Genomic DNA, 25,213 nt, shown 5'->3' with positions numbered 1-25,213 from the left:
GCTGAGTCAGTCAGTGGGAGGTTGCCAGGGGATCCCCAAGAGCATCGGTCAGGCCAACACTGACCATGCTGCCGAATTCTGCAGTAGAGGCCAGCAGTGACAGGGAAGACCACAAACAGAGCCTAGGGACCAGGGGACAGTGTGTCTGAAGACCTGTACTCACCCCTGCCCGAAAACTCAAGACAGTATTTTGGTGAAGCAGCTGGGCAGCGAAGACAAAAGATGACATCTGAGAAAGGGGGCATTTTGTGTTAGGGACTGAGTCCCTTAAGGGACTATTCAAATGATCAGACAAGGCTAGCTTTTAACTTGGCTAGGACTAAAATTTGATTTGTTTCCTTGCTAAGCAGCAAGTGTGAGTTTGTGAGGAAGACCAGATAAAGTTTCAACAGAATAAAAGGGAACCCTCATATACTGCTGGTGGGGATGTAAATTGGTACAGCCACTATGGAAAACAGTGTGGAGGTTCCTTAAAAACCTAAAAATAGAACTACCATATGATCCAGCAATTCCACTCCTGGGTATATGTGTGGAAAACACGAAAACACTAATTCAAAAAGATACGTGCACCCCAATGTTCACAGCAGCACTATTTACAATGGCCAAGACTTAGAAGCAACTCAAACACCCATCAACACATAAATGGATTAAGATGATGTGACATACATATATTATTACTAGGCCACAAAAAAAAAAATGAAATTCTGTCATTTGCAGCAACTTGGATGGACACCAAGAATATTATGCTTAGTGAAGTAAGAAAGATAGAGAAAGACAAATACTGTATGATATCACTTACATGTGGAATCTAAAAAATAATACAAACGAATGTATATACAAAACAGAAACAGACTCACAGACAGAGAAAACAAACCTGTGGTTACCAAAGGGGAGAGGAGAGGGGAGGGGTAAATTAGGAATTTAGGATTAGTAGATACAAACTACTATATATAATAGATTAACAACAAGATCCTATTGTATAGCACAGGGAACTATATTCAATATATTATAATAGCCTATAATGGAAAATAATCTGCAAAAATACTGAATCACTATGCTATACACCTGAAACTAGCACAATATTTTAAATCCACTATACTGCAATTTTAAAAAAGTTTAGACAGAATAAAGAACCTGCATTTCCCCCTCTGTACTTCTAAGTTGTTACGTAACTAGGGACGTTAGATAAAATCAGGGATCAACTTTCAGTAAAAAATTATTTACTGTCTGAAATTCAGAAATAACTGGGCATCTGTATTTTGATATGCTCAGTCTGGCACCCTTCACGGGACCTACTGATGCACGTGTACATGTGGTGATGGAGTTATTAGAGGGCCCCTTCATTTCACTGCCTACTTCAGCCCACAAATCTCAGTCATTAACAGTCTTGTCACCATGTCAGTGGAGGGCCATTGACAGAGCTAAACTCCAATTTGCACATATTGGGTTTCAAGTTTGTGTTAATATTCCAGAAACAGTCGAGCAGTAGAGGAAACTAGCTCAGGATAAAACCCTACAAACAGTTCTACAAAGGGGCAAACCCATACCTGAAAAACACTGATCACTTCCTTTTCACCACATTCAAACGTGGCTATTCACATTCTAATTATCACAATACACCTTGTGGGTGATTTCCAAAATTGTGAAATGAGCCTTTTAATTACACTGTCAAGATATCTGATGCATCTTCTAATCCTCGTCCCCAGCACCCATCATCACTGGCCACTAAGGCTCCCTGACGGTACTGGGAGGGGTCGTCCTGGGGGCTGTGTCAGCCACACAGGCTGGAAGGCCAATGTCAGCCTTATGAGGCTGAGGTCACCTTCAGCCCACAACTTGAAAGCTTCTAATGACAAGGCCCACCTATCCACAGAGAGCTGCAACCAATTTGTCAGGGAGATAACACCACTGGAAACACATTCCTTACTGGTGAGATACTGATAACCTGCAAAATCATTTTAAAAACATGGATAATTGCTTTATCACTGCCATTTTATATTAGTGTAAGGTTGTATTGTTCTCAAAGGACTTCACCTATTCCTAGCCATGTCTCTGAAGCTTTGCAAGTCATCCCCCAGTAAGGTTCTTAAGGAACAAGAAAAGGAAAGGCAAGTTTGAATGCGGAGCCAGGAAAGAGACAGGTGTGGAGGAAGAATTCCTGAAAGAGGGAAAGATGTGAGAGAGATGGGGTGGGGTGTGCAGAAAGTAGCGGATACCGATGCGGAGAAGCCAGGAGGTTTCATTTGGGTGCTGGCTAGGACAGAGCACAAAGACAAACTGCCTCTTCTTCAGAAGTTGGATTAGTCCACCCTGCAATGGACAAAGGGTCTTCTAGGGCTACAGGTAAGTACTCGTAAGTCTAGACCTTAAACTCAATAGCATTTATTAAGCATCTACTATCTGGGAAAGAAGTGATTTCTCTTATAAAAATAATCAACGTTCCAACATCTCAGTATTAAACAGGTATTTCAACCATTAAAAATTATAAAATAGGGAAGGTATAGCTCAGAGGCAGAATACATGATTAGCATGCCCAAGGCCCTAGGTTTAATCCCCAGCACCTCCACTAAAATAAGATAAAATAAATGATAGAACAAACTATGACTGATTTTTTGTTTTGTTTTGGGGAACAGTAGAAAATGATGAGCCTATATTCATACCGTAATAACCACAAAACCCGCTGTCTCTTCTCCCTTCTTACTGTGTTGTTTCTCCTATTTCTATTTTTATTGGCACATGAACTTGCTCTCATCAAAGGAGTTAGACAACATGGGAGGGTTAATTTATTTAAGAGAAGGTGAGTCAACATGGCTGGGAAAACGAAGGGCACCAGTGAGTTTTGTCTTTATTTGGTGGGGGGCAGGTAGGTAATCTATTTTACTTATTTATTTTTGGAGAAGATACCAGGGATTGAACCCAGGATCTTGGTCATGCTGAACACACTTATTTAGCTATACCCTTCCCCACCCCAACTCTGTCTTTAAAGCAAAACAAATAAAAGCACTGATGGACCCAAATTGTGGTTTTCCAGGGGCTGAAGAACCCTTGCTGGGCTGGGTCGGGATTTTGAGCAACCACAGAAAACCAACTCATCTGAACACCTACTGACTTAAAAACAAGCCTGGGCTTTTGTGTAAGATAGACTGGAGTTCAAATCCACACTTAATAGATGTGTCCCCTTGGCCAGGCTGCCCTATTAAAAGTCTGTTTCCTCATCTGTAAAATAGAGTAATAATAATAATACCTATTTCCTGGAGTCGTGAGAATTAAATGAGAATGAATGCTTAGAACACCTAGAGCTACAGGTGAGAGCTTACTAGAATTACTTCTCTAGAGGTGGCAGGCTAACTCATAATTGATTCCTAGAGGTAATATTCTACATTTGACCCCAAGTTATCCACTTCCTCAGAACCTACTACAAATCTTATGAATGCGAATGCCCGGAGGGCCAGTTCAATCACCTTGTGGATATTCAATGTTAAAAGCTCCCCTTTTACCCCTATCCTTAATTTTAGAACGTCAATCCCAAGAAACTGTCATTCTAATTCCACCCACATCATCTGCATTTAGGGGACAGGTCTGGGGTGCCATGAACTGTCACACAAAAAGAGAAGACCTCTCACTATCGGAGGGCGGTTCCTAAGAAAATCAAAGACAAGTAAGCCTTTTCTGAACATTTTATCAAAAGGTCTCAAAGTTACATTAGCAACTGTACGATGCAAGCTTGCAAAGAGGGAGAACACAAGCTAGATTAAATAAAACAAAATAAAACCTTGGAGGTCTTGTATCCCTGAACCTGGGCTTATTTTTCTGTTTATTAGAATCTCGTGGAGTGACTCGGAGCTTCTGACCTCTGCCCAGACTTTGCGACAGTGATGGAAAAGGGGGTGAGGGATCCTGAAGCAAAGGTTGAAAGGGCCTTGAATCTAAACACCGCTGGCCTCGTGGGGCTGCAGCCGCAGGTCACGCTCCCCCAGATTTCCCACAGCCCAACACGGGCCCCCAGGCCTCATCAAGTCAGCGTGGTTGTTGTGAAGGTGTCAGATGAGAAGCTGTGTAAACAGAGTGACAGGGAGGCCATTCCTGCTTCGTGACCTGCACAGAAAGGTCTATTTTTAGAAACTGCTGCAAGCTGTTATGCCTGTGGAAAGAAGGCCAGCCCCACACTGTTGCTATTTTTGAACATTTCAGTGCATTGGGGTTGTGGTTCTACAATGTTTGTGAAGGAGCTCAGGGAAGCTAAGAATCATCCCCAAACTCTATTTTAAGTTGAAAACCTGAATTTTGAATTTGACTTATACATCATGGCCAAGAAGAGACGTGGAGTGATTCTTTTATTTTGAGGAATAACCATGGAGTTGCTCAAATTGACACTGATCCCATCATGTGAGGTCCCACGTGGGTCAAAGAGACAAGGAAGGTCCACAGGAATGACCTCCCCAGCCGGAGGATGGCTCTGGTGCCTTCCTAGTGCTGCAGGCTGCCTGCCTCGGTGGGCACTGGAGCACTTGGCCAGTTTGCTGCAAAGCAGGCTCCCCCATGGAGAGACTGATGTAGGGAAGAGCACAGGGCTGTGCATGTTAAACACACACCACTGCTGATTGTGATGGACGTGTATCTAAAGTCTACATGTTGAGGAAAACCGTTGTATGAAGAAGAGAACATGAAAAGTGAAAGATGCTGAAGAGGGAGGAGGGAGAATCATCAAATAAAACATGAACACACCAAATCATCAGTTCCTGCCACCAACGAGAAAGGACAAGCCACAAGAGGAAAGGAAAGAAGAGTACGGCCTTGGGGTGGCCACGGATGTCCTGACGCAGCCACCTCACCATAGCAAACCTGGCTTCTCTTCCTAATTCTGTGTTCCTGGTCCTGGGATCTGTGGCTGGACCTTCCACTTCAGGTGCTTCCACTTCCATAAAGCAGGCAGCAGCTTCTCCAGAACGACCTCTCAGGGATCAGGAGAGGGGCTTGGCCAGTGACCTCTGATCCCCTCCACCCCAATACTAAAGTTCTTTTACATCTATGGTCACCAGTGGGTCACCTTTTCCCATGGATTTTTTTCCCTTATGACAAATTTGATTTCTTTTTTTTTAAATTAAATTATAGTCAATTTACAATGTTGTGTTAATTTCTGGTGTACAGCATAGTGATTCAGTTATATATATATATATATACCTATTCTTTTTCATATTCTTTTCCATTATGGTTTATTACAAGATATTTAATATAGTCCCCTGTGCTATACAGTATGACCTTGCTGTTTATCTATTTTATGTATAGTAGTATGTACAGTATGACCTTGCTGTTTATCTATTTTATGTATAGTAGTATGTATCTGCAAATCCCAGACTCCCAATTTATTCCTCCCCATCTGCATTCCCCCTTGGTAACCATAACTTTGTTTTCTATGTCTGTGAGTCCGTCTCTGTTTTATAAATAAGTTCCTTTGTGTCCTTTTTGTTTTTTTAAGATTCCACATGTAAGTGATATCACATGGTATTTTTTCTTTCTCTCTGTGGCTTACTTCACTTAGAATGATGATCTCCAGGTCCATTCATGTTGCTGCAAATGGCATTATTTCATTCTTTTTTATGACTGACTAGTATTCCATCGTATAAATATACATTTTCTTTATCCAGTCATCTGTCAATGGATATTTAGATTATTTCCTTGTCTTGGCTATTGTAAATAGTGCTGCTATGAACACTGGAATGCATGCACATTTTCCAATTAGAATTTCCTCCAGATAAATGCCCAGGAGTGGGATTGCTGGACCACAGGGTGTCTATTTTCAGTTTTTTAAGGACTCTCCATACTATTTTCCATAATGGGTGCACCAAATTACATTCCCAACAGTGTAGAAAGGTTCCGTTTTTACCACACCCTCTCCAGCATTTATTGCTTGTGGACTTTTTAATGATGGCCATTCTGACAAATTTGATTTCTGTCCCATTTGGGTCGGACTTTGACTGGCAGGAAACATAAGCCTCATCCTCCTTGAATCTTGCTCTCTCACCATGTCTTCTGGCTTTGAGGCAGTAAAACTGGGCCAGACATAGGGAAGAAACCACTTATCTTAGGAAGGATGGAAACGCCTCTGCCCAGTGGCATCTGCTAGACAGCTGGTCACTGAGTGAAGGGAAGTGTGTGAAACCCAGGGCCCAGGTTTTTGCTTCACACATGTTGTCTTTATTGTCACAACCTTCATACAAAGTGGGGATGACTGTCTTCACTTCCCAGAGGAATAAAAATAGTAAAGCACAGGTGAAGGCAGTGAGCCCCACCCTCCCAGTAAGGGGCAGGGTTGCAGACCAAGTCCTGTCCAATTGCAAACCAGTGCCCGTTACCACCAAACAGCACTGCCGCTGGAGTGGGGATCAGAAAGGAACCCCAAGCTCCAAGTGACAGGGGACTGCAGAGGCCCTGACTCCAGTGAAGCTTGCAGGAGCTGAGGGCACAGTGAAGGGCGGGCCCTGACACGAGGAGCATCCTGAAAGACAGGCTCCCAGGACCTAACCCCCAAGGGAGGGCTGGAGACAAGACCTCACTGAGGGAGGACTGGGCACAAAGGGTGGAGGGCGTCCGGTCAATCTCATTTCACAGCGGGGAGAAACCCTTCCAGAAGGAGCCTTCTTCAGTGGGAGATGCAGGTGAAAAGAGCGGTTCAGTCTGACAAGGAGACTCTTGACCATAAGGGCAGTGAAGAGGAGCCCAGCCTGTCCACCCCAATGAACTCTTTTTTCTTTAAGCATAAAGGAGGTTTATTGGCTCACACAACCAAAAAGAGTAGGGTCTCACTGGATCTGACTGGATCCAGGGGTTCAAACAATGTCCTCAGGAATCTGCCTCCATCCTTGGTCCGGCGTCCCTCTGAGTTGCCTTGACTCCCAGACGGGGTCAAGGCAACTTGATGCTAATGGTGGCTTATGGCTGGCCAGATTGTATCGAATCAGCTTTAAAACCTCAGCTGACAGACAGTGCTCCTCCGTGAACTCTTAATGCAGGACAAAGAACTAACGCTGTCCAGTGACATCATTCATAACAGCTGACATTTATACAGCAACTTACTAGGCCAGGGAGAGATACTGTTAACACATCCGTTTTACGGTTGATAAAACTATGTTAGAGGTTAAGGCACTTGACTAGCAAACGCTAAAGCTGGGATTCAGTCAGGCAACCTGGCTCAGGGCGTGTGTGCCCATCCACCGCGCCACACAGCTGCCCTTGTTTTCACTGGGTATGTTCTGCTTCACAAATATTCAGTGTGTACACACCATGTGCCAAGAACCATTCTAGGCACGGGGGATACCACACTGAACAAAATCCCTGTCATCGAGGAGTTTATAATCTAATGAGAGGAAACAGAATGAAAAATGAAAAATAAGAGGTGTTGGCGCTACAGCAGGAAGGGGGTTGCAACTGTGACTGTCTGTGCAGGGAAGGCTGACGTTTGAGCAAATACCTAAAGGGAACCAGGGGCAAGTCAAAAGGGTAAATCAACCATTTCAACTTACTTTGAAAAAAAAAAAGTAAGTAGTATGCAGCCACTAGTGAAAAACAATGATTCTCATTCATCTTTTGCTCCTTTAAGTTATGAGGGGGAAGGACAGACGGTTAGGAAAACATCTCACTCCCGTGACAAATCCATGAAAGACGGTTTCAGGTGTCCAGGGTCTGCAGGTCCTGCTCATTTACCATCAATAAATAACAACGGCTGATTCCTAAGAGACCCCTTTAAAGAAACATTCCAAAGAATCCTTTTAAAATCCTCCTTAGAATCACAGTCTTCATGAAAACAACATAGCAACCTTCCCACATAAACAATAAACACACTAACCAAGCAAGCATCCTCAAGAATAATTTCACACCTCCCACCCACTAAGTAAACAGCATCAGACAGGAGTCTGACAGCAGAATAAGGATGAAGTGGGAAAACTGCATTTTTCAAATGCACTGACAAACTGTACAGCCGATCCAGCAGCTAGCGGAGACAGAGCGACGTGGGACTCGAGACCAGGCAGGCAGTGGAACAGACATTTTAGTGACAGAGGGAAAAGCATAAAAAGACTGGTTTTAGAGGTATAATTTTACCAAGGACACATAAGACTTCAAATCTGCAACATGCAGTCCCACTCTTGGGCATATATCTGGAGGAAACTCTAGTTCAAAAAGATACATGCACCCCAGTGCTCATGGCAGCACTATTGACAATAGCCAAGACAGGGGAGCAACCTAAGTCATTTTAAGTGAGGTAGGCCAGAAAGAAAAAGGAAAATACCATATAAGATCACTTACATGTGGAACAACAACAACAAAAGGACATAAATGAACTTATTTAGAAAACAGAAACAGACTCATAGACAGAGAATAAAACTTATGGTTACCAGGTGGGTAAGAGGGGGAGGGGGAGAGATAAATTGGGAGTTCGGGATTGCAGACACTAACTACTATATATAAAATAGATAAACCACAAGGTCTCACTGTAGAGCACAGGGAACTATATTCAATATCTTGTAACAACCTATAATGAAAAAGAATATGAAAAGGTATATATATATGTGTATAACTAAATCACTATGCTGTACGCCAGAAATTAACATAACATTGTAAACTATCTACACTTCAATAAAAAAATAAATTTTTTTAAAAAATAAAAAATAAGAAATTGCCACACACTAGGATGCCAGAGGTAACAGAACCATGAGAAGACAGGTAGCAACAAACACATATTTGAGGTCACCGCTTTAATTGGCAATGGTCAAAGGGAAAAGAACCTTAAGGGTCACGTCAAGTCACACAGACCAGGGGTTTCTCTGCCTTTGGAAGGGTAAGCACTGCCTAGGATTCTTAGTGTTCCCAGACATATACTTTATTATTTTTTTTGTCTTTTTTTAAACATTTTTTCCCTGTGCTATACAGTATAATCTTGTTTATCTATTCTACATTTTGAAATCCCAGTCTGTCCCACCACCAAACATATACTTTAAGTCTCCTGCCAGGACCTTGCTAGGACACCTGTGATTTTGGAGCATTTATAATTAAATAAGATGTAAAAATATATAATCCAGAAGGAAAGGGGTCAGCAAAATGCGGAATTACCCAGAACAGGACAAAACAGCCTCAAAGCTCTGATGTAGCATTAAGGAGATGTGTGGTGGGTGGTACTTAACAACCTTTCCAAAAACCATTTCTCTACCCCTGGGTCCCAAGAAATGGGGGACTGACACTAAAGCTATCCAAAGTGTGATTTTTCAAAACCAGGGGCAGATGAGTAGATGAATATTCCATGAAGATGCTCACACCTTGTTTCACTCCAGGACCTCTTGACATTGTCTTCACAGACAACGTCCCATGAGACTGAATAAGTTCAATGGCATCAAGCCATCCTTCTTTCATGGTTTGTTTCATGGCATCATCCAGGAATGGCATGCAGAGTGAACATGGCAACAGCAGCGTGATGGGGATGGTTCCACCCGTTCAAAACGGCTGGATGGTCCCAACACCTGCTGGTAAAAATGAACTCCTGGAGCAGCGGCGTGTGACAACGGCTCAAGTCACAGGTGTTCTCAGGGAGGGTCAGACAAGTGCTCCCCTGCCCACGCCCATCTGTCAGTGGAAACATCACTTGATGAGCTTTTTAAAAACGACACCTCCATATAGCAGTAATGAGAAACAGAGCTCACAGAAATGCACGAGCAGAAGCCACTGCTGGGAGCAGCCAGTCCCCACAGGCGGTCCCAAGACCTCACCAGGGGCTCTGTTTTTGCACTTTAGTTGCCCCCAGTCACAAGGCTCTGCTCCACTCGCTGCCTGTCTTGACTGGCTTTTGATTCTCTTCCCGCTGCTATCCTCATGCCCCCTTCCATTCTGCGTGTCTTTCTTTCTCCTCTTAGTTTCTACCTACTTGTTGTTTCTCTTTATCACTCAACTCACAGCTTAAACCAGTGGTTCTCAACCATCACTGCACATTAGAATCACCTGAGCAAGTATAAAAATGTGCAATGCCAGGCTACACCCTACCCCAATTATAACAGAATCTTTGCAGGGTGGTACCATCAGTTTGTGCGTTATTAACTCCTTAGGGAATTCCAAAGTGTAGTCAAGTTTGAGTCGAACCAGCTTTAAGCCACTTTGATGCAAGGATGCAGAATTACAAATGTTTGACTCATATCCTAAATCAGAATTATCCATCCAAACTTATTTATTTTAGCTAATACGCCCACATTTAGAACTAGGGGAAAGGATTCCACATAAATTTTGTGTGATCTCAGAACTCAGATTTCGTATCCTCCACAAAGGCTCAGGCAGATATGTGAGTGCCATTCCTTAACGACTGGGCATGGACTGGTGGCTCCTGCTTGGAATACATTTGTCTGAAGTAAAACCATGTTATCCCAGGAATGAAACCAGGTCTTTTATCATCAGACCTCCTTCCTGGGGAACAATACGGCATTCCTTTGTAGGGCCAGTGTTAACTGCGTAGCCAGTGAGCATATGGAACCCAATGAATAAAAATAGCAGTTATCATTATGTGTTGCAGGAAAAATGTCCCTTTTCTCATTACAGTAAGGGAGTCTTATTGCATACCTCTTAGGAAACCTAATAACGTGTTACATGAATTTTCCACGGGAAGGAACAACTGGTTAGGAAATCAGATACTGTACTTCTAGACAGTGACATTCAAACCTAAGACTCCAGGGAAGCCCAGAACTGCTTTGAGTATGATCCCAGCAGGATTGAAATGCCTCCTCAAAGCCTCCTGAGCGAATTCCCATGATGCCAGGCCTCCTGGAAACGTTCCTGGGGGTCGAAGGCCACTGCAGCTGCCTCCTTCCCCTCCTCTCAACCACTTGCTCAAGTGGAAAAAATGTTGAAAGGGTAAGTTACCACAGTTCTCAGATAGCCTGATTCCCCTCTGGGAAAGTCTAATCCTGGGTCCTCAGATGGGATGCAGACGCAGTTTGGGATTTGTATTCATGTCCCGGGTATCAGCCAGTCTTTGCTCAAAGGAAGAATCACAGAGAGCAGAAGAGTGAGGGACAAGTGAAGTAATGGTGGGGGGCAGTAGCGGCTGAGAGGGTCATCCCAAGCGTTAGGGAGGTATGTGGAGAAGGGAGGTATCACTCGAGATGTCAAAAGCTCCCAACACATGAGTCAGAGTCACACTGCCGCCATATTGGCTGCCACCACTGCTCAGTGATCTCCTCGGAGGACACGGGTACTCACACGCCCCTACCTGCACCTCCACAGAGGGCTTAGCCATAGAGCACAGCATGGAGCCCCTTTTTATATCTTGAGAGGCAATTCTTGGAACTTACAGGGGACAAACATCTTCCAAATTTGGATTCTGTGTCCAGGTGAGGTGGAGGAGGCCACATCTATGTGCACGTAGTGAGTACCTGGAGCTTCAGGAAAAGTTTTAGGGGGTAGGGGGCAGAGCTCTGTGGTAGAGCACACTTGGCCTGCATGAGGTCCTGGATTCAACCCCTAGTGCCTATGTTAAGGGAAAATAACAACAACAAACAACAACAATAATAACAATAACAATAAATAAACTAATTAAGCATTTAAAAAAGAAAATAGTTAAAAAAAGAAAAGAAAGAATGGTTTTGCAATTGCCTATCAAAAGTTTATTGTTCCTTTTCTATTTGTCCTCAACTCCTGCCTGCCCACGAGAGCTGTCTTTTGACATCATAATTTCCCCAAAGGCCAAATGTTGTGCTGTCTAAAGAACATTGCCTTTTCAAATCACTCAGCCTGTGTTACATGTGCCCACATAACCTAACCACTCTATTCAATGGGACAAAAATGCAACAGGAAATGAAAGACACTTGCCTTGAGAGCCCCCTTCTGCAGTTGGAGGGTCCTTTTCCTTAGCGCAGCCTCCCACCAAGGTGCTCTGATGTGTTTCAGAATCAGAACCCTTCCTACTCAAGTTTTCCAGAAAACATGGTCTTTTTTTTTTTTTCTTTAAATCTCCATTCTGAACTTGGGCCTAGTTGGCACTGTCTTTAAAACACTTCCTCTTAGCAAAAAGGTTATAATCAGAACTTTAAAACCCTATGTTCTCATTTACAGAAACAAGTCAAATTAGCACATTAAATAGAACCATCATAAGAGAATGCAGTCGGGTGAATGTTCATGAGCTGAGACTGTATGGTAGAAGCTTCTCATGGAATAAGGACTCTATTTTATTCCAATGAACCATTTTCATATACACTATCTTATTTCACTCTTACAGCAGCTCGGCAGGGAAGATATTATTACTATTCTCTACTTTAAGAAGAAACTTAGTCTCAGAGAGACTGAGTTGTGCTCGTGGCACCACGGCCAGAACACAGCCCCGCTGCGATTGGAATCCTAACAATACAGACTTCTCTTCCCATGCTGTTCACCACCTCCCAGCTGAGCACTGGCAACTTGGTGCCATGCAGTCTTGTTTAAAGGTTGCCAGTTTATAAGGGGGCAAAAACTAGATGCTTTTTATGTTCTAGAAAAGTTTCAACCCTCCCTTCAAACTTCATTGCTTTAAAAACAGGGAGTTCTGCTCAATTTACTTTTTAAAGCTCTTATTGAACTGTTTCTTTAAGCTGCTTTAAAATAGTTAAAAAGAGACATTAGGTGGTTAATCAGAGTAAGATGCTTTAAGAATATAAATGCTTTTTAAGGGAATAGAATCAGTCAGGTGGTGGGAAGGTAGGTGGCAAAAAAGTGTGAAGGATGTGGGGAGGGGATAGTGATAATATCGAAGGAATTGTGTTCTTTCATAAACTGTAACCCTGAGTTGGAAAAGGAACTGGTTTGCAAAATTCTTCTTTTTAATTCATAATATTAAAAGCATTCCGCCCAGAACCAGATACTTCTTTCAAGATCACTAACTTGCAAATCCTTGGCGAGTTACAGTCTCACAACTCAATCTAGATGTGAAAAGGTCATAGAAACCTGAGACGGAGGTAGCACATGTGTGAGCACCCATTCCATTCCATTCCAATAATGTCATCTCACCCTGTTATAAAAAGAACGATTCTGCTAACCCTCAGAAATGTGGGACGGTCTATTCATGGGCCCAAGGGTGGTGGTGAACTTAATTTCATCGCCACTTGTGTTAGGAGGGAGGCAGCAGCTGTAAGGCAACAAGTAGTTTTATTTCCAGAGGCTGATGGAGAGCCTCGAGTAAGCTGGGGGCACAAAGCAGTGAAATGCACTTCTTCTCAACTCCCCAGGAAGTTCAAGGTCAGTAGGGAATCGGGGAATCGCCTCTCATTTAAGTTTTTCCTGGGTGAATTAAAACTCAGTTTATTTGGGTTTTCTTTTTTTTTTTCTGTTTTTTAAGAATCACATATTTCTATTTAGTGAGAATACGTCCATTTCTCCTTCTAAATGAAGGAGGTAGCTGGATGGAAAGCACTAGCTCACTGCTTGAGATGTCAAGAGGCTCCAAGACCTACTTCTCAGAGACCTCCTTTCTCACGTTGCCTCCATTAGCACGTGGCCTTGGGGGAGCCACTACACATCTCTGGATGCTGGTCCCTCATTTCTACCTCCAGGCAGAGCCATGGGCTGAAAGTGACAAGACTTAGATTCTCACTCTGGCCTCCACTAATTCTGATTATTCAATTCAGGACAGGAATCTGAGTTCCAACACAAGGCAAGTCAAAGAGCCTGGGAGTACACATATTTTAGGCAAATGTTTACTCAGTGTTGGATTTTTTTGTTTTGTTTTATTTTTTTAAATTAATTTAACCCTCCTCTCTCATCAATCTCACTTTTCCCAATAAAATGTGATCTACTTTTACTTCCCCTTTTCCTTTTCACACACACACATATTCATTCAATCAAATAAAAAATAAAAGTTCCCTTACAACACATCAACTCATAGACAAATTGAATGGGAAGGAGAGAAGCTATATCAAATTTGCAGGGATGGTGGAAAGGTTCAAGAGTAAGATTTCATTTTAAAAGGGGTTTTCCCACCCTCTGTTTAGTGTTCTGAATCAGACATGGTGCCTCCTGTACCCAGAAAGTTCATTTCCCTATCCAGCCTTCCCATTCAGCAGGACCTCCTATTGTATGCTATGTTCTAGAGATTAAGATGGGCTTCTTTCAAGAAGTAATTTACTCACAAATATGCAATTTATTTTCAGGAGAGCTCATGCTTTAATCACCACACTTTACATATTGAACGTACATTTTTCTCACTTAATCCTCACAACAATCCTTTGAGGCAAGAATCAAATAGATCAAATCACTTGCTTTCCAGGCAGGTCAAACCTGCCTCACCATCTCATGCATCCTTTCTCCTTGGAAGAATGAATCAGACTTTCAAATGGCTTCCATGAGCCTTGCAAAAAAACAAAAATAATAATAATAATTACCATGAAATATACCCCAAAACTTTTCTTTGTCAAGCCAACCATTGATACCAAACTTAGGAGTAGGATAGTATTTGACAAAAACAGCACCTTGATGCAGTAGGCTGAGAGGTTGGATTTGCCAGGAAACATGGGGGTTGTGGGCATCCTTATGGGGATTACAGATCCATTGGTTACAATGCCTTTCTGACGATCAGATTCAGGACAGGAATCTGAGTCCCAGCTCCTGGCAAAAACACGAGGTTAGACGCTCACCCAGCGATTACTCTCAAAAGCCTGTTCTGAAGGAGAAATGTAGCCTCTGATTTTTAAAATTTAAATTGTAGGTTATCTCTGAACAGCAGTGCGTACTCTTTGGACTAAAAGCACCTTACATCACCATCAGGGATTTAAATTAAACCTGAAGACCTTTCCCTTTGTCATTAGTTTCCATTCTAAAGGTTACTGGTTCTAGGACGCGCATTTTACACCTATCTAAATAAAGTCTCTGCTGATTTTAGAGAGGGTTCAGAGTATTTCAGAGTATTGACTCTTATTTGTGTACATGTCTGCTTTCCTAATATACAACCTTTATACTGCCCTTGCATTCACAAAGGTTTCTCCTCCAACTGGAAGATGTTTGTTTTTCTTCTTGAAGGTCTTTTCTTTGGCTTCCTTCTTATTTTATCATTTCTTCCCCATTTATCCCCCACTAGCTGCAGACCTTCCCTCCCTGTGCACTCGGCAGCAGACACATTCTCTGTTCTTGCAGCACACAAATCACCCCTCACTCCCTCCCCTCAGAGGACTAAACTTTGCCTTCTTTATGGGTCAGCAGACCTTCTAAGGTCACTGACCCACAACTCACTTGAGACTTTGCATTTCTCTTGTCACTGTAGCCTTTTAAGAAGGTGTTTTTACTTTTGATTGTTTTTGGTCACTGGGTAAGATACCCTCAAAACTTACGTAAACACCTCCACTCTGCTCCGCATTCTTGGCATATTTATGTTGGATGTGGAAGCTGCCGACATGAGGTGTCACCCTCACCCACCCAAAACCAGCTTTAAGAGAAAAAGAGGCAGGTACAGATGGAGTTCCTGGTATACACATATTTACTACATAAATGATTTCTCCAGGAAACAGATTCCCCCAATTACGTTTCCTGGAAGCCACCTCCATCTTTTTTAAAAGACAGAGATCATTTAGGGGGAAAAAAGGAAAGCTAGTAAATGAACTATCACAAGTCACCCTGTCAGAATCAAATGGAAGGAGATGAAATCTCTGGACATGACAAGTGCCAAGGTATAAAGGTAAGACTTCTCCGGAAAGTGACAGACGGGTCTATTAAATACAAAGTCAGATTAATCCAGAGTAAAAGGGCTTCTACCCAGTTCTGTGAAAGGGAGGGGAGGAATGTCAATCCATGTCCACCAAGGCATGTTCATGAATCCTCATTGCTAAGTATGTGTGAGAAGTAAAGACTGCCTCCTTGTCCTCAAACTTGGGGAGTTCAACTATAAAAATCAACACATAATAGATGAGATAAGACATATTCAAAAGGCATCTTAGAGACAAAATGTTTCCCACAGCAGCCGCATAGAGAGCAAGGACTCTTCAGTAACCTTATCGATCACATTAGCATATCTAAAGAAAGAATGTGTCAATCAGAAAGGGATTTGGTGTGGACGCAGGGAAGAAATGAGATTGGAGAGGAGCGCTTTGGCAGAAGGATTCCCTGCCGTCCAGAGGGGAAAGGGCCCCGATTCAGCAGTGCCAGTGTCTGGCCCGCTTGGCAGACACGTCTCTAATGGAAAGATGGGCCATCTGGCCATCCGCGCGGATGCCCGCACACTCTGGCGCCTCAAACCACTCCTCACCCTGAGTCTGAGAGCACCACACAGCCTCCTGACCTAATTATGGTCAGACTTCCTATTTCATTTTCCTGTGGGGATAACATAGTATACTGAGTTTTGGTCCATGTGGGATACTTGTTTCACTTGGGGCTGTCTTTTCCAAAATGAGTTAATGCTTTGACATTGTGGGGTATAGCCTTCAATTTCCTGTGAGTTTAGATAATGTGAATTAACATTCCTAAATTCCATGAGATCCTGGGCACTGTTATGACCAGTTCTGCACCTGTAAGTCTGGGGACTAGCCCTTTAATGGTGGTAAATTCACCAACGGAATAAAGTTGGGGGCACGTCTCAATAACCAGACATCCAGCATGTTTGGCAATATGGCAATATGGCAATATTCCATTTGCCACATGCCTCTCTAACCCAATCCAGGATAATTATGCTCAAATATTGCACATTTCCTATGTACTTATACTTTACACATTAAATCCTCATACTGCCCTTTTGAGGCAGGAATTATTATTTCCTATTATTATTTTATAAATGAGAAAAATTGAGGCTTAAAGGGGCCCAAAGTCACATAATTTGCAAGTGACAAGGCCAGTTTTCAACCCCAGGACTGTCTGTTTCCTGTTCTGCTAGAAGAAGTAATTCAACTTTCATGTCACCATCAACTAGAAGGCATAACCAGAACCCAGCATGACTACTTTTCATAGCAGGAAACAGGACAGTCCTCTCCAGAGGTTAATTGATCACCAGAGTCCCAGCAAAACACATCGGGAGCGTAGATTCTGCTGTCAGTCCTCAACAGATAAATGCCAGTGTTCTCAGGCTGGGCTTTGAGTTTCAATATCAAAGTGAGTCCACAACTCTCAACATTCTTGGACACATGGAGCAGGTCAAATGGTTCTGAGCCTTCCTACCCATCTGTGTGAGCAACTTGCCACCATGCTTGGGATGACTTCTTGCTTTACTCAAATCTTGACCCACAAAGAATGGGCTTATGTCTAGAGTTGGCCAATAATAACATAAATAACAGCAGCAGCATCTGTGGTTACCATGAGTTACCACTAGAATATTTCACTTAACCATTCTATTCACCTTGTAAAGTGGGTATTCTAATCCCCATTTTAAAATATGGAAACTGAATACAACAAGGCTAAGTAACTTGCCCAAGATCACACAGCTGGAAGATGGCAGCCCTAGAATTTGAACCCAGGTCTGATCTGACTCTGGTGACTATGCTTTGAGCCACTCTGCTTCACTGGCCACCAGAGAAGCAAGGTCTGGTTAGATGGCCCTGAAGGGAAACCAGACACAGTCCAGCACACTGAGGAGAGTCACTAGAGCCTGGGGACAGGGCGGGACCACACCCACGGCTGTTTTTATGCTTGTGAGGAGGGGTAGTTCCCCTGAGCAAGGGCTCACTCAGTAGACTTTGAGGAATGAATGAATGCAGAAGTGAATGGTCCCCTAAGAGACTGTCTGAGGCATGATGAGAAGACTAGCTTGTTTTTCACATCTTGCAAATGGAGTGGCTTGATTAAAGACTCTTAAAGTTTCAGCCAACTAGAACATTCTCAAATATGATAACATGTAGTTGCCATGGGAGGCAGCCCAAACCTGATTAATGAAGAACTATCCCAATAAGCCAAATGCGGAGGCCCAACACGTAGTAGGTCAACACAGTAACACTCCAGTGGCTGGTGAAGGAACCAGGGGCATCCAGATGGACTCTTTTCTGGCTCTTCCACTTACCAGCCCTGCTACCTTCAGCAACTCACTTAACCCCTTGCCTATAAAATGGAGTTAGAGATAGCTGTCTTACCAGATTCTTGTTAGTGCTTATGAACTAACACACATAAAACATCTCCAGCAATGCTTGGTTTGTATGATTTAAAAAAAAAATTTAATTCCCTCCCTCTTTCCTTAAGAAATTCGCCTCACCATGAGCTGTTTTCCCAGGACTAGGCAACTTCTTACTTTAAGGCATTAAAACTCATCACAATCCAAACCTTTCCCCGCAGAGGAACCACCACTATCACAAGAAAGACAAAACAAAACAAAACAAAGAAGGAATTCACTAGTTCTGATGACCCCCCTGGGGGAGGGGAGGCTAGTGGAATGCCATCTAACCTCCAAGCCCATCGCTTTTTCCAGTCCCACAAGGAGAGGACACTTCACGGAGCTCTGACCTCATCGGGATCAGGGCCACTTTACATCAGTCCCAGAAATGTAGGAAGTACAGTGATAGGGGAATCCCGTCAGCCCAATACCTGCTGGGGAAGCCAGTGTTTCACCAGACAGTAATGTCTGAAATGTCTTCACATGGCACAAGAAGGGCAAGGAAAAAAGGACAATTGAGGGGTAGGGGGCAGCAGAAGGATCACCACGGCGAGGTTTAAAGAACACGCTCTTTTCCAGGAGCAGGTGGGGAGGCAGAGGAGGAACCTGGGCGCACGCCCCGCCTACCTGCGCACCACCAGCCGCAGGGTCTTGTAGGATCCTTTCACCAGGGAAACGGCCTCCCTTCTGGAGCTGCTCAGCGCCACCTCGTTGATGTGCACCACCTCATCCCCGGCCCGAAGTTTGGAGCTCACCAGGTCCGCTTTGCCCCCTTCTTCGATCTGCTCAGAAAGACGAGAGAGCCACAGGGTGAGTCCCCGGAGCCCTGCCTGGGATCCCGCGGAGCCGGCCCAACAGGCTGGGGCCACACCCCACCCCACTCCCACGATAAACTCCCAGAAGGCAGGGGCCGCCTCCTGTTTCCGTAGCCTCGGGCATCCAGCCCCTAGCCTGCCCACAGAGGGCGCTCGGAAACACTAGCCCAAGGGATGAAGGAACTCGGTTTCCATCGGAAAGCCACTCAGGATCCTCTGCGTGCTCACCACCACCACCACCCCTTTAATCTTCAACTCCCAAAGTCCTTCAAAGCAACAATTTTATTCTTTTAGAAGTTGCGTTCTTCTTACCTCCTTGTTTTTGGTCTAAAATTATAACTCATTGGGTAAATAAACTGTGGTACATCCAGACAATGGAATATTATTCAGCACTAAAAGGAAATGAACTAACAAGCCACGAAAAGGCATGGAAGACCTTTAAATTAAATGTGTGTTATGAAGTGAAAGAGGCCAATCTGGAAAGGTTACATGCTGTATGAATCTAACTCTGTGGTATTCTGGAAGAGACAAAATTATGGAAACAACAGAAAGGTCAGTAGTTGTCAGGGTTAGGCAGGAGGGATGAATAGGTGCAGCAGAGAGGCTGTTTAGGACAGTGAAACTGCTCTGTATGATACTGCAAGGTTGGATACATGACATTATACCATGGACTGTACAACACCAAGAGTAAACCCTAAGGTCAACTATGAACTTTGGGTGATGATGTGTCAGTGTAGGTTCATCAGTTGTAACAAAGGTACCACTCGGGTGGGGATGTTGACAATTAGAGAGGCTTTGCAAGGGAGTGAGGAGCAGGGGAATATATGGAAACTCTCCACTTTCTGCTCAGTTTTGCTGAGAACTTACAGCTGCTTTAAAAAATAAAGTCTATTAAAAATTGTAATTCATTCAATAAAATGACTCAACACATGCTTTATGCTGGAAATTGTTCTAGATGCTAAGGCTGTAACAGTCAACAAAACAGACAGAAATCCTTGCTCTTCTGGTGCTGAGCGGGGAGGCAGGAAACAAACACCAAACGTGATAAACAAGTAACTGATATATTATGTGAGAAGTTGATGAAATGCTTTGGAAACCAACAGAGCAAAATAATGCTCTATCCAGTGCTGTATGCCAGTGGATGCTTGCGGCATGACGATGATGAAGGGGAATAAAAAGGGAAAAAAATAAAACAAAAACAAAAAACAAGTAAACAGAGCCTAACCCATATCTTCTCTTTTTTCAATAATTACTCTCCAGAATTATACACATGTCCAATAACCTTCAATAGATCTAAATATATATAAAATGAACCAAATTCCTATAATAAATTTATAAATTTTGTCCTTACCAGCTTTTAATTTTATTTTTAATTATTGAAATAGTATATGCTAAAATCCATTAATTATAAAGGATGAAAAAAATACAGAAAGTGTATAAAGGGAAAGGGAAAAGTGAGTCTTACGCCTGCTCCCTCCATGTTACTCTCTAAAGTAACCATTGTTTACAGTTTAGATTATGAAATTGATAGACAGATGGTCCCTGATCTACCAGGGTTCAACTTAACAATTTTTCAACTTTACAGTGTTGTGAAAGTGATACTCATTCAGTAGAAACTGTACTTTGAATTTTGAATTTGGATCTTTTCCCTGGCAAGTGATATGCAGAATGATACTCTGTCATGATGCTGGGCAGTGGCAGCAGCTGTAGCTCCCGGTCAGCCACGTGATCACCAGAATTAATGACTGATAACTTTATAACCATTCTGGACCCACACAACCATCCTGTTTTCACTTTCAGTACAGTATTCAGTAAGTTACATGAGATATTCAATGCTATTATAAAATAGGCTTTGTGTTAGACAATTCTGTCCAACTGTAGGCTAAGGTCAGTGTTCTGAGCACGTTTAAGGTAGGCTAGGCTAAGCTATGATGTTTGGCAGGTTAGATGTACTAAATGCATTTTCAACTTATGATATTGTCAATTTCCAATGGGTTTATTGTGATGTAACCCCATCGTTAAGTCAAGGAAGGCCTGTATATATGTTTTCTTTTTACAAAAATGAGATCACACTATATACACCTACTCAACCATCTTTTGGCATGCAACAAAGAGGCATTAAAATGAGGTGACCAAGAGTTTGAGGAGTCAAACAGATAACCTAAGTAAGAGGAAGTCACTTACTCTCTCTAGGCTTCAGATTTCTCCTCCATGAAACAGGGCTAATAATGGCATCTGCCTCACAGTGCTGCAGTGAGGATTAATGAGATAAGCCACATGAATTGGTAAACAGGGTTCCTGACTTAAGGCAAGATTTCAAAAGTGGTAGCTATTGTTTTCAAAAATCATATATCATGAAGTTACTTTCATTCATACCTAACTCTACTGTAACATCTTGGTATGAATAAAACATGGTGTTTCATTCATTCATTGAGCCATTCCCTATTGTTGGTCATTTTCTCCTGCCTTTCTACCCTTTTCATCCACCTCAATTTCCCTACGAGCCTTCGGTAAATTCACTTTTTCCCAAACACAGAATAAAATGAGACCTAGGAAGTTACCAGTTTCTTATATAAAAAAGGGAAGTCAAGAAAAGCTCATTTGTGTAGTTTATATCATGTTCTTCTCGTAACTGATTTAATGTGAAAGCAAACATTAGGAGGAAGCATGTTATAAAGAGCTTCATTGTTCTGATAAACTATTTCTATAAATCTTTCCTTGTATTTACAGAGTCTCTCATAATCTCTTCACTTTGTACAGAACTTTAAGGCTTAAAATGCTTACTTTAAAAAAGTCAATTAATGTAATTATTTATAAAACAGAAAAAAGTGGGGGCTGGGATGATTTTGTGAAATAGTTTTTATTTATCAACCATTAGTTGGGCACCTGCTCTGTTTTGATTCTCAAATCTTTCCAAACTCTCTCATATTGATTCATGCTCTTCTTAGGGTTTTAATGCTTACCAGAGATGACTTTTCAACCTTCCCTCTAACACTCGTCTTTTGCAAAAGCCCTTATCCTATATTTTCAGTTTCTGTTTTCCACTTCCTCCTTTTTCCTCCAAATACCCCTCCTCCATCATGAAACTTCTATCAGCCCAGATAGAATCTCTCTCTTTCCCCTCTAAATGATTTCTGCCTGTCTGGAGACAAGCCACAGCACTACCTTTGCCATGGGTATTCCTGACCATGCCCTATCCCCTCATCTCGGTTTTAAATTCCTCGAGGTCAGAAACTCTCTTGTCCAAAATATCTTCTGAGCATCTACCTTGTGTCAGGCACTGTTCTAGGCCTGGGGAAATGTCAAGGAAGGAAACAAACTCTATGCTCTCCTTTTTGGAGTTTACATTCTAGAATATTTTTAATATATTTCCTATCTTTGTACTAAAAAACTTGCCCATTCACAGAGGCAGTTCAGAGAGCCTACAGTGATCAAAACAAGCCTGAGTACTTTCTGTTCTTAGGGTGCTTAAATTCATCCACATATAAAACTCTCCCTGGGAGGTCAGGCAATTTCTAATGAATCAAAGGAGTCCTGGGAGACCACTTGGTGCTAGGATTCATCCAGGGGTTCTACTCACAAAGGTCGAGTCCCAGTAGACCCAAGTGAGGCTTGAATTGAGCCATTGGGCACGAAGTGTAGACCCCTCATCTAACTCCTTTCAGCCAACCAGATTATGGGCTGCTGTATCAGCTTGTGGATTACTTGGGACCCCCACATCCCCTCCTCCTCTGCTGCTGCTGGCCCTTTGGTCACCTTCCTATTTGGTAGCATCAGTGTCAGTGGGTCACTCAGGTAGTAAACTTGGTCACCAAGAAAGTTGAAGCTATCAGCTAAAACAAGGCAGTGAATTACCTTAATCTATATTGCTGTTTGCATTTATTATCACAAATGATGAATTGAGATATTGAGATGATTTGTCTGATGCACTAGTAATTGATTTCAATCTACTGAGGCTAACTAGATGCATAAATCTTAAGTTTACAACGATTATTTGTACTGTTTCTCTGAAATTGTTACTATGACTCAAAAAAAAAGTATGTTTACCAAAGGTTTAACAGTAATTCTCTTGAACTATTCATCAAGAGGATTATACTTCTTCTAACCCCACGCTCTGCTGATACTGTCAGTCAACAGGACTCAGTGAAAACTGACGTTTATTATTTTAAACCTTTGGACCAATACTTGAGCAGCTAAAGAGGTCACTGGCATCGTTTGTCCAATTTCACCTGCATATTTCAAGAACGTGATTGTCAGCAGGTTAAATGACTTCGGATAATGTATCGTGTACAGTTGAGTGGGAAATCTCTAAGCTAACAAACTAGGGAGCAGGTGATTATACTCCCTCACTTCCCTTTTTTTTTTTTTTTTTTTTTGGTGGAGGGAGGTAATTAGGTTTTATTTATTTTTAGAGGAGGTACTGGGGATTGAACCCAGGACCTCATGCATGCTAAGCATGTGCTCTACTGCTTGAGCTATACCCTTCCCTGATTCCCCTTCTCAAATCTTAAATGCATCCACATCTACAGGATTAAAGTGACTTTGCTCTGATGACCATGTGAAGGGTTGGTTTTTGCATCGTTTGTAGTCTTTTACATTGCAATTCATTTAACACCTAATGGTGTACCTACACATAATAAATGATCAAAAAACATTTATTGAGCAAATCTAGGGAAGCTGACTCTAAAGAAATACAGTACTGGGTGATACATGTTCTGATAGAAATATATTCAAAATATTGATAAAATATAGGTAAAGGGGAGGGTTGGATGCCCATGTCAGAAGCTGGATGTGGTGTGTGGAGGGGCAAGAAGTCAGGCCCGTCTCCTGCCCTCTCGCTTAACCCTTGCAGCCCAATCAACATGAGGGAGTGTGAAGCTGCCATTTTGGGATGAGTCCTGTGTTCTGCTTCTCCAGGCTTTGTACCCTCCAAACCCCAATGCCTCAACTCTGCCTCCCCAGCCCTGTTCTCTGTCTTACTTCATCGTAACAGCCTTCCCTCAGCATCACCTCAATCAGAAGCACGTCATCGGCAGCAACCTAGGGATCCTGTTACAACTCCGCTCCTCCACATGACCCTCCTCCCCACACTCAGAGCAGAAACCAAAGTCCTCTCTATGCACCAAGGACCCGGCTGGACTGGGCCTCCTCACCTTTCCATTGGCTTCTACCCTCCTCCTTGCTTACTCAACCCCAGCGCTGCACCCACCCCTGCCCCCGGCCCCTGGCCTCCGGCTGCAGGTGGAGGATGCCAGGTGCGCTCTCGCCTCAGGCAGGCCCCTCTACCTGCTGTTCCGAGTCTGGAATGCCTTTCCCTCAGGTAATCATTCGCCCTTCTCCCTCACCTCCTCCAGGTCTTTACACAATTCCAACTTCTCCAGGAGTCCTTTCCTGACCACCCGTCTAGAATTTCAACCTCTTCTCTTTGCTCTCATCTTTAATTTTTTTCTTTAGCACTTCAGTTGTCATCTAACTCACTATATTTTTACTTACGTGTCTTATAGTTTATTACCTATGTTCCTACTAGAATGTCAGTCCCGTGGGGGCAGGGACTTGGTCTGTTTTGTTCACTGTTGTGTCCTCAGTGCCCAGGACAGCATGGGGCCCCCAGAGCTGCTCAATATTTATTGTGTGAGTAAACGAATCCTTATCATCATTGCTGTCAGTTGCTGAGTTCCCTGTGTGTTTCAGTAACTCTACTGCATCATCTGAGAAGTCACAGACTCTGTAAAATATTATAATCTCCTTTTTCTGTAAGTGTGAACCATAAGGCTCACATGACCCGCTCAAGGCTGCAGAGTCAGTAAAACATTGCAGCTAGGGCTGGAATTCAGTCCATGCTCTCCAGTCTGCTGCCTTGAGAATTCCCCAGGCCTTTGCTCCTGAACGAACACTTCTTCATTTGTCTGCCTGATCCTTCAAGTGCTCAAGAACCTGACATCTGACACTCCTGTGTTCTGAACCTTCTCTTTCAGGGGCCCTAAGAACTCTGGAGCTATTTTATGGGCTCACAGGTTCAAGAGAATTCACAGCTTACACATGAAAAAGACTTGGCATTGCAGGGCCACTGGGGCAGGGAGATGGCCTGGCCAAGTAAAACTGGACATGTAATGGTTTCCATTCACAACTCTGTCTGAAGTTTTAATTAAAAACAAACTCATCCTATAGACTTCTACCACAATTGAATTTCACCTACATTCTATGTCTGAATTCTTAAGTGATCTCTTTTCATTTTCTGACTATGTTCATTCCTGGCTGATGCCAAGGGAGGAGTATGAGGAGGAAAGGGTAATTCAATGGCTCACAGTCAATCCAACAACACATACAATTTATTTGCTGT

The 25,213-nt window shown here is 42.9% G+C and overlaps 1 protein-coding gene across 2 annotated transcripts in view; it reads right to left on the bottom strand.

Annotated features, from left to right (window-relative positions):
• Positions 1 to 25,213, bottom strand: part of SHROOM3 (shroom family member 3) — a 288,650-nt gene that overhangs the window by 175,548 nt on the left and 87,889 nt on the right. For both annotated transcript variants that reach the window (XM_072941974.1, XM_072941979.1), the window contains exon 2: positions 18,686 to 18,840. In XM_072941974.1, coding sequence (XP_072798075.1) covers positions 18,686 to 18,840 — 155 coding nt within the window. The remainder of the gene's footprint in view (positions 1 to 18,685; positions 18,841 to 25,213) is intronic.

This window comes from Vicugna pacos, chromosome 2 (assembly GCF_048564905.1).
Source record: "Vicugna pacos chromosome 2, VicPac4, whole genome shotgun sequence".
Taxonomy (NCBI): Eukaryota; Metazoa; Chordata; class Mammalia; order Artiodactyla; family Camelidae; genus Vicugna; species Vicugna pacos.
Note: the sequence above shows the minus strand (reverse complement) of the source record. Positions and strands in the feature narration are given on the sequence as shown.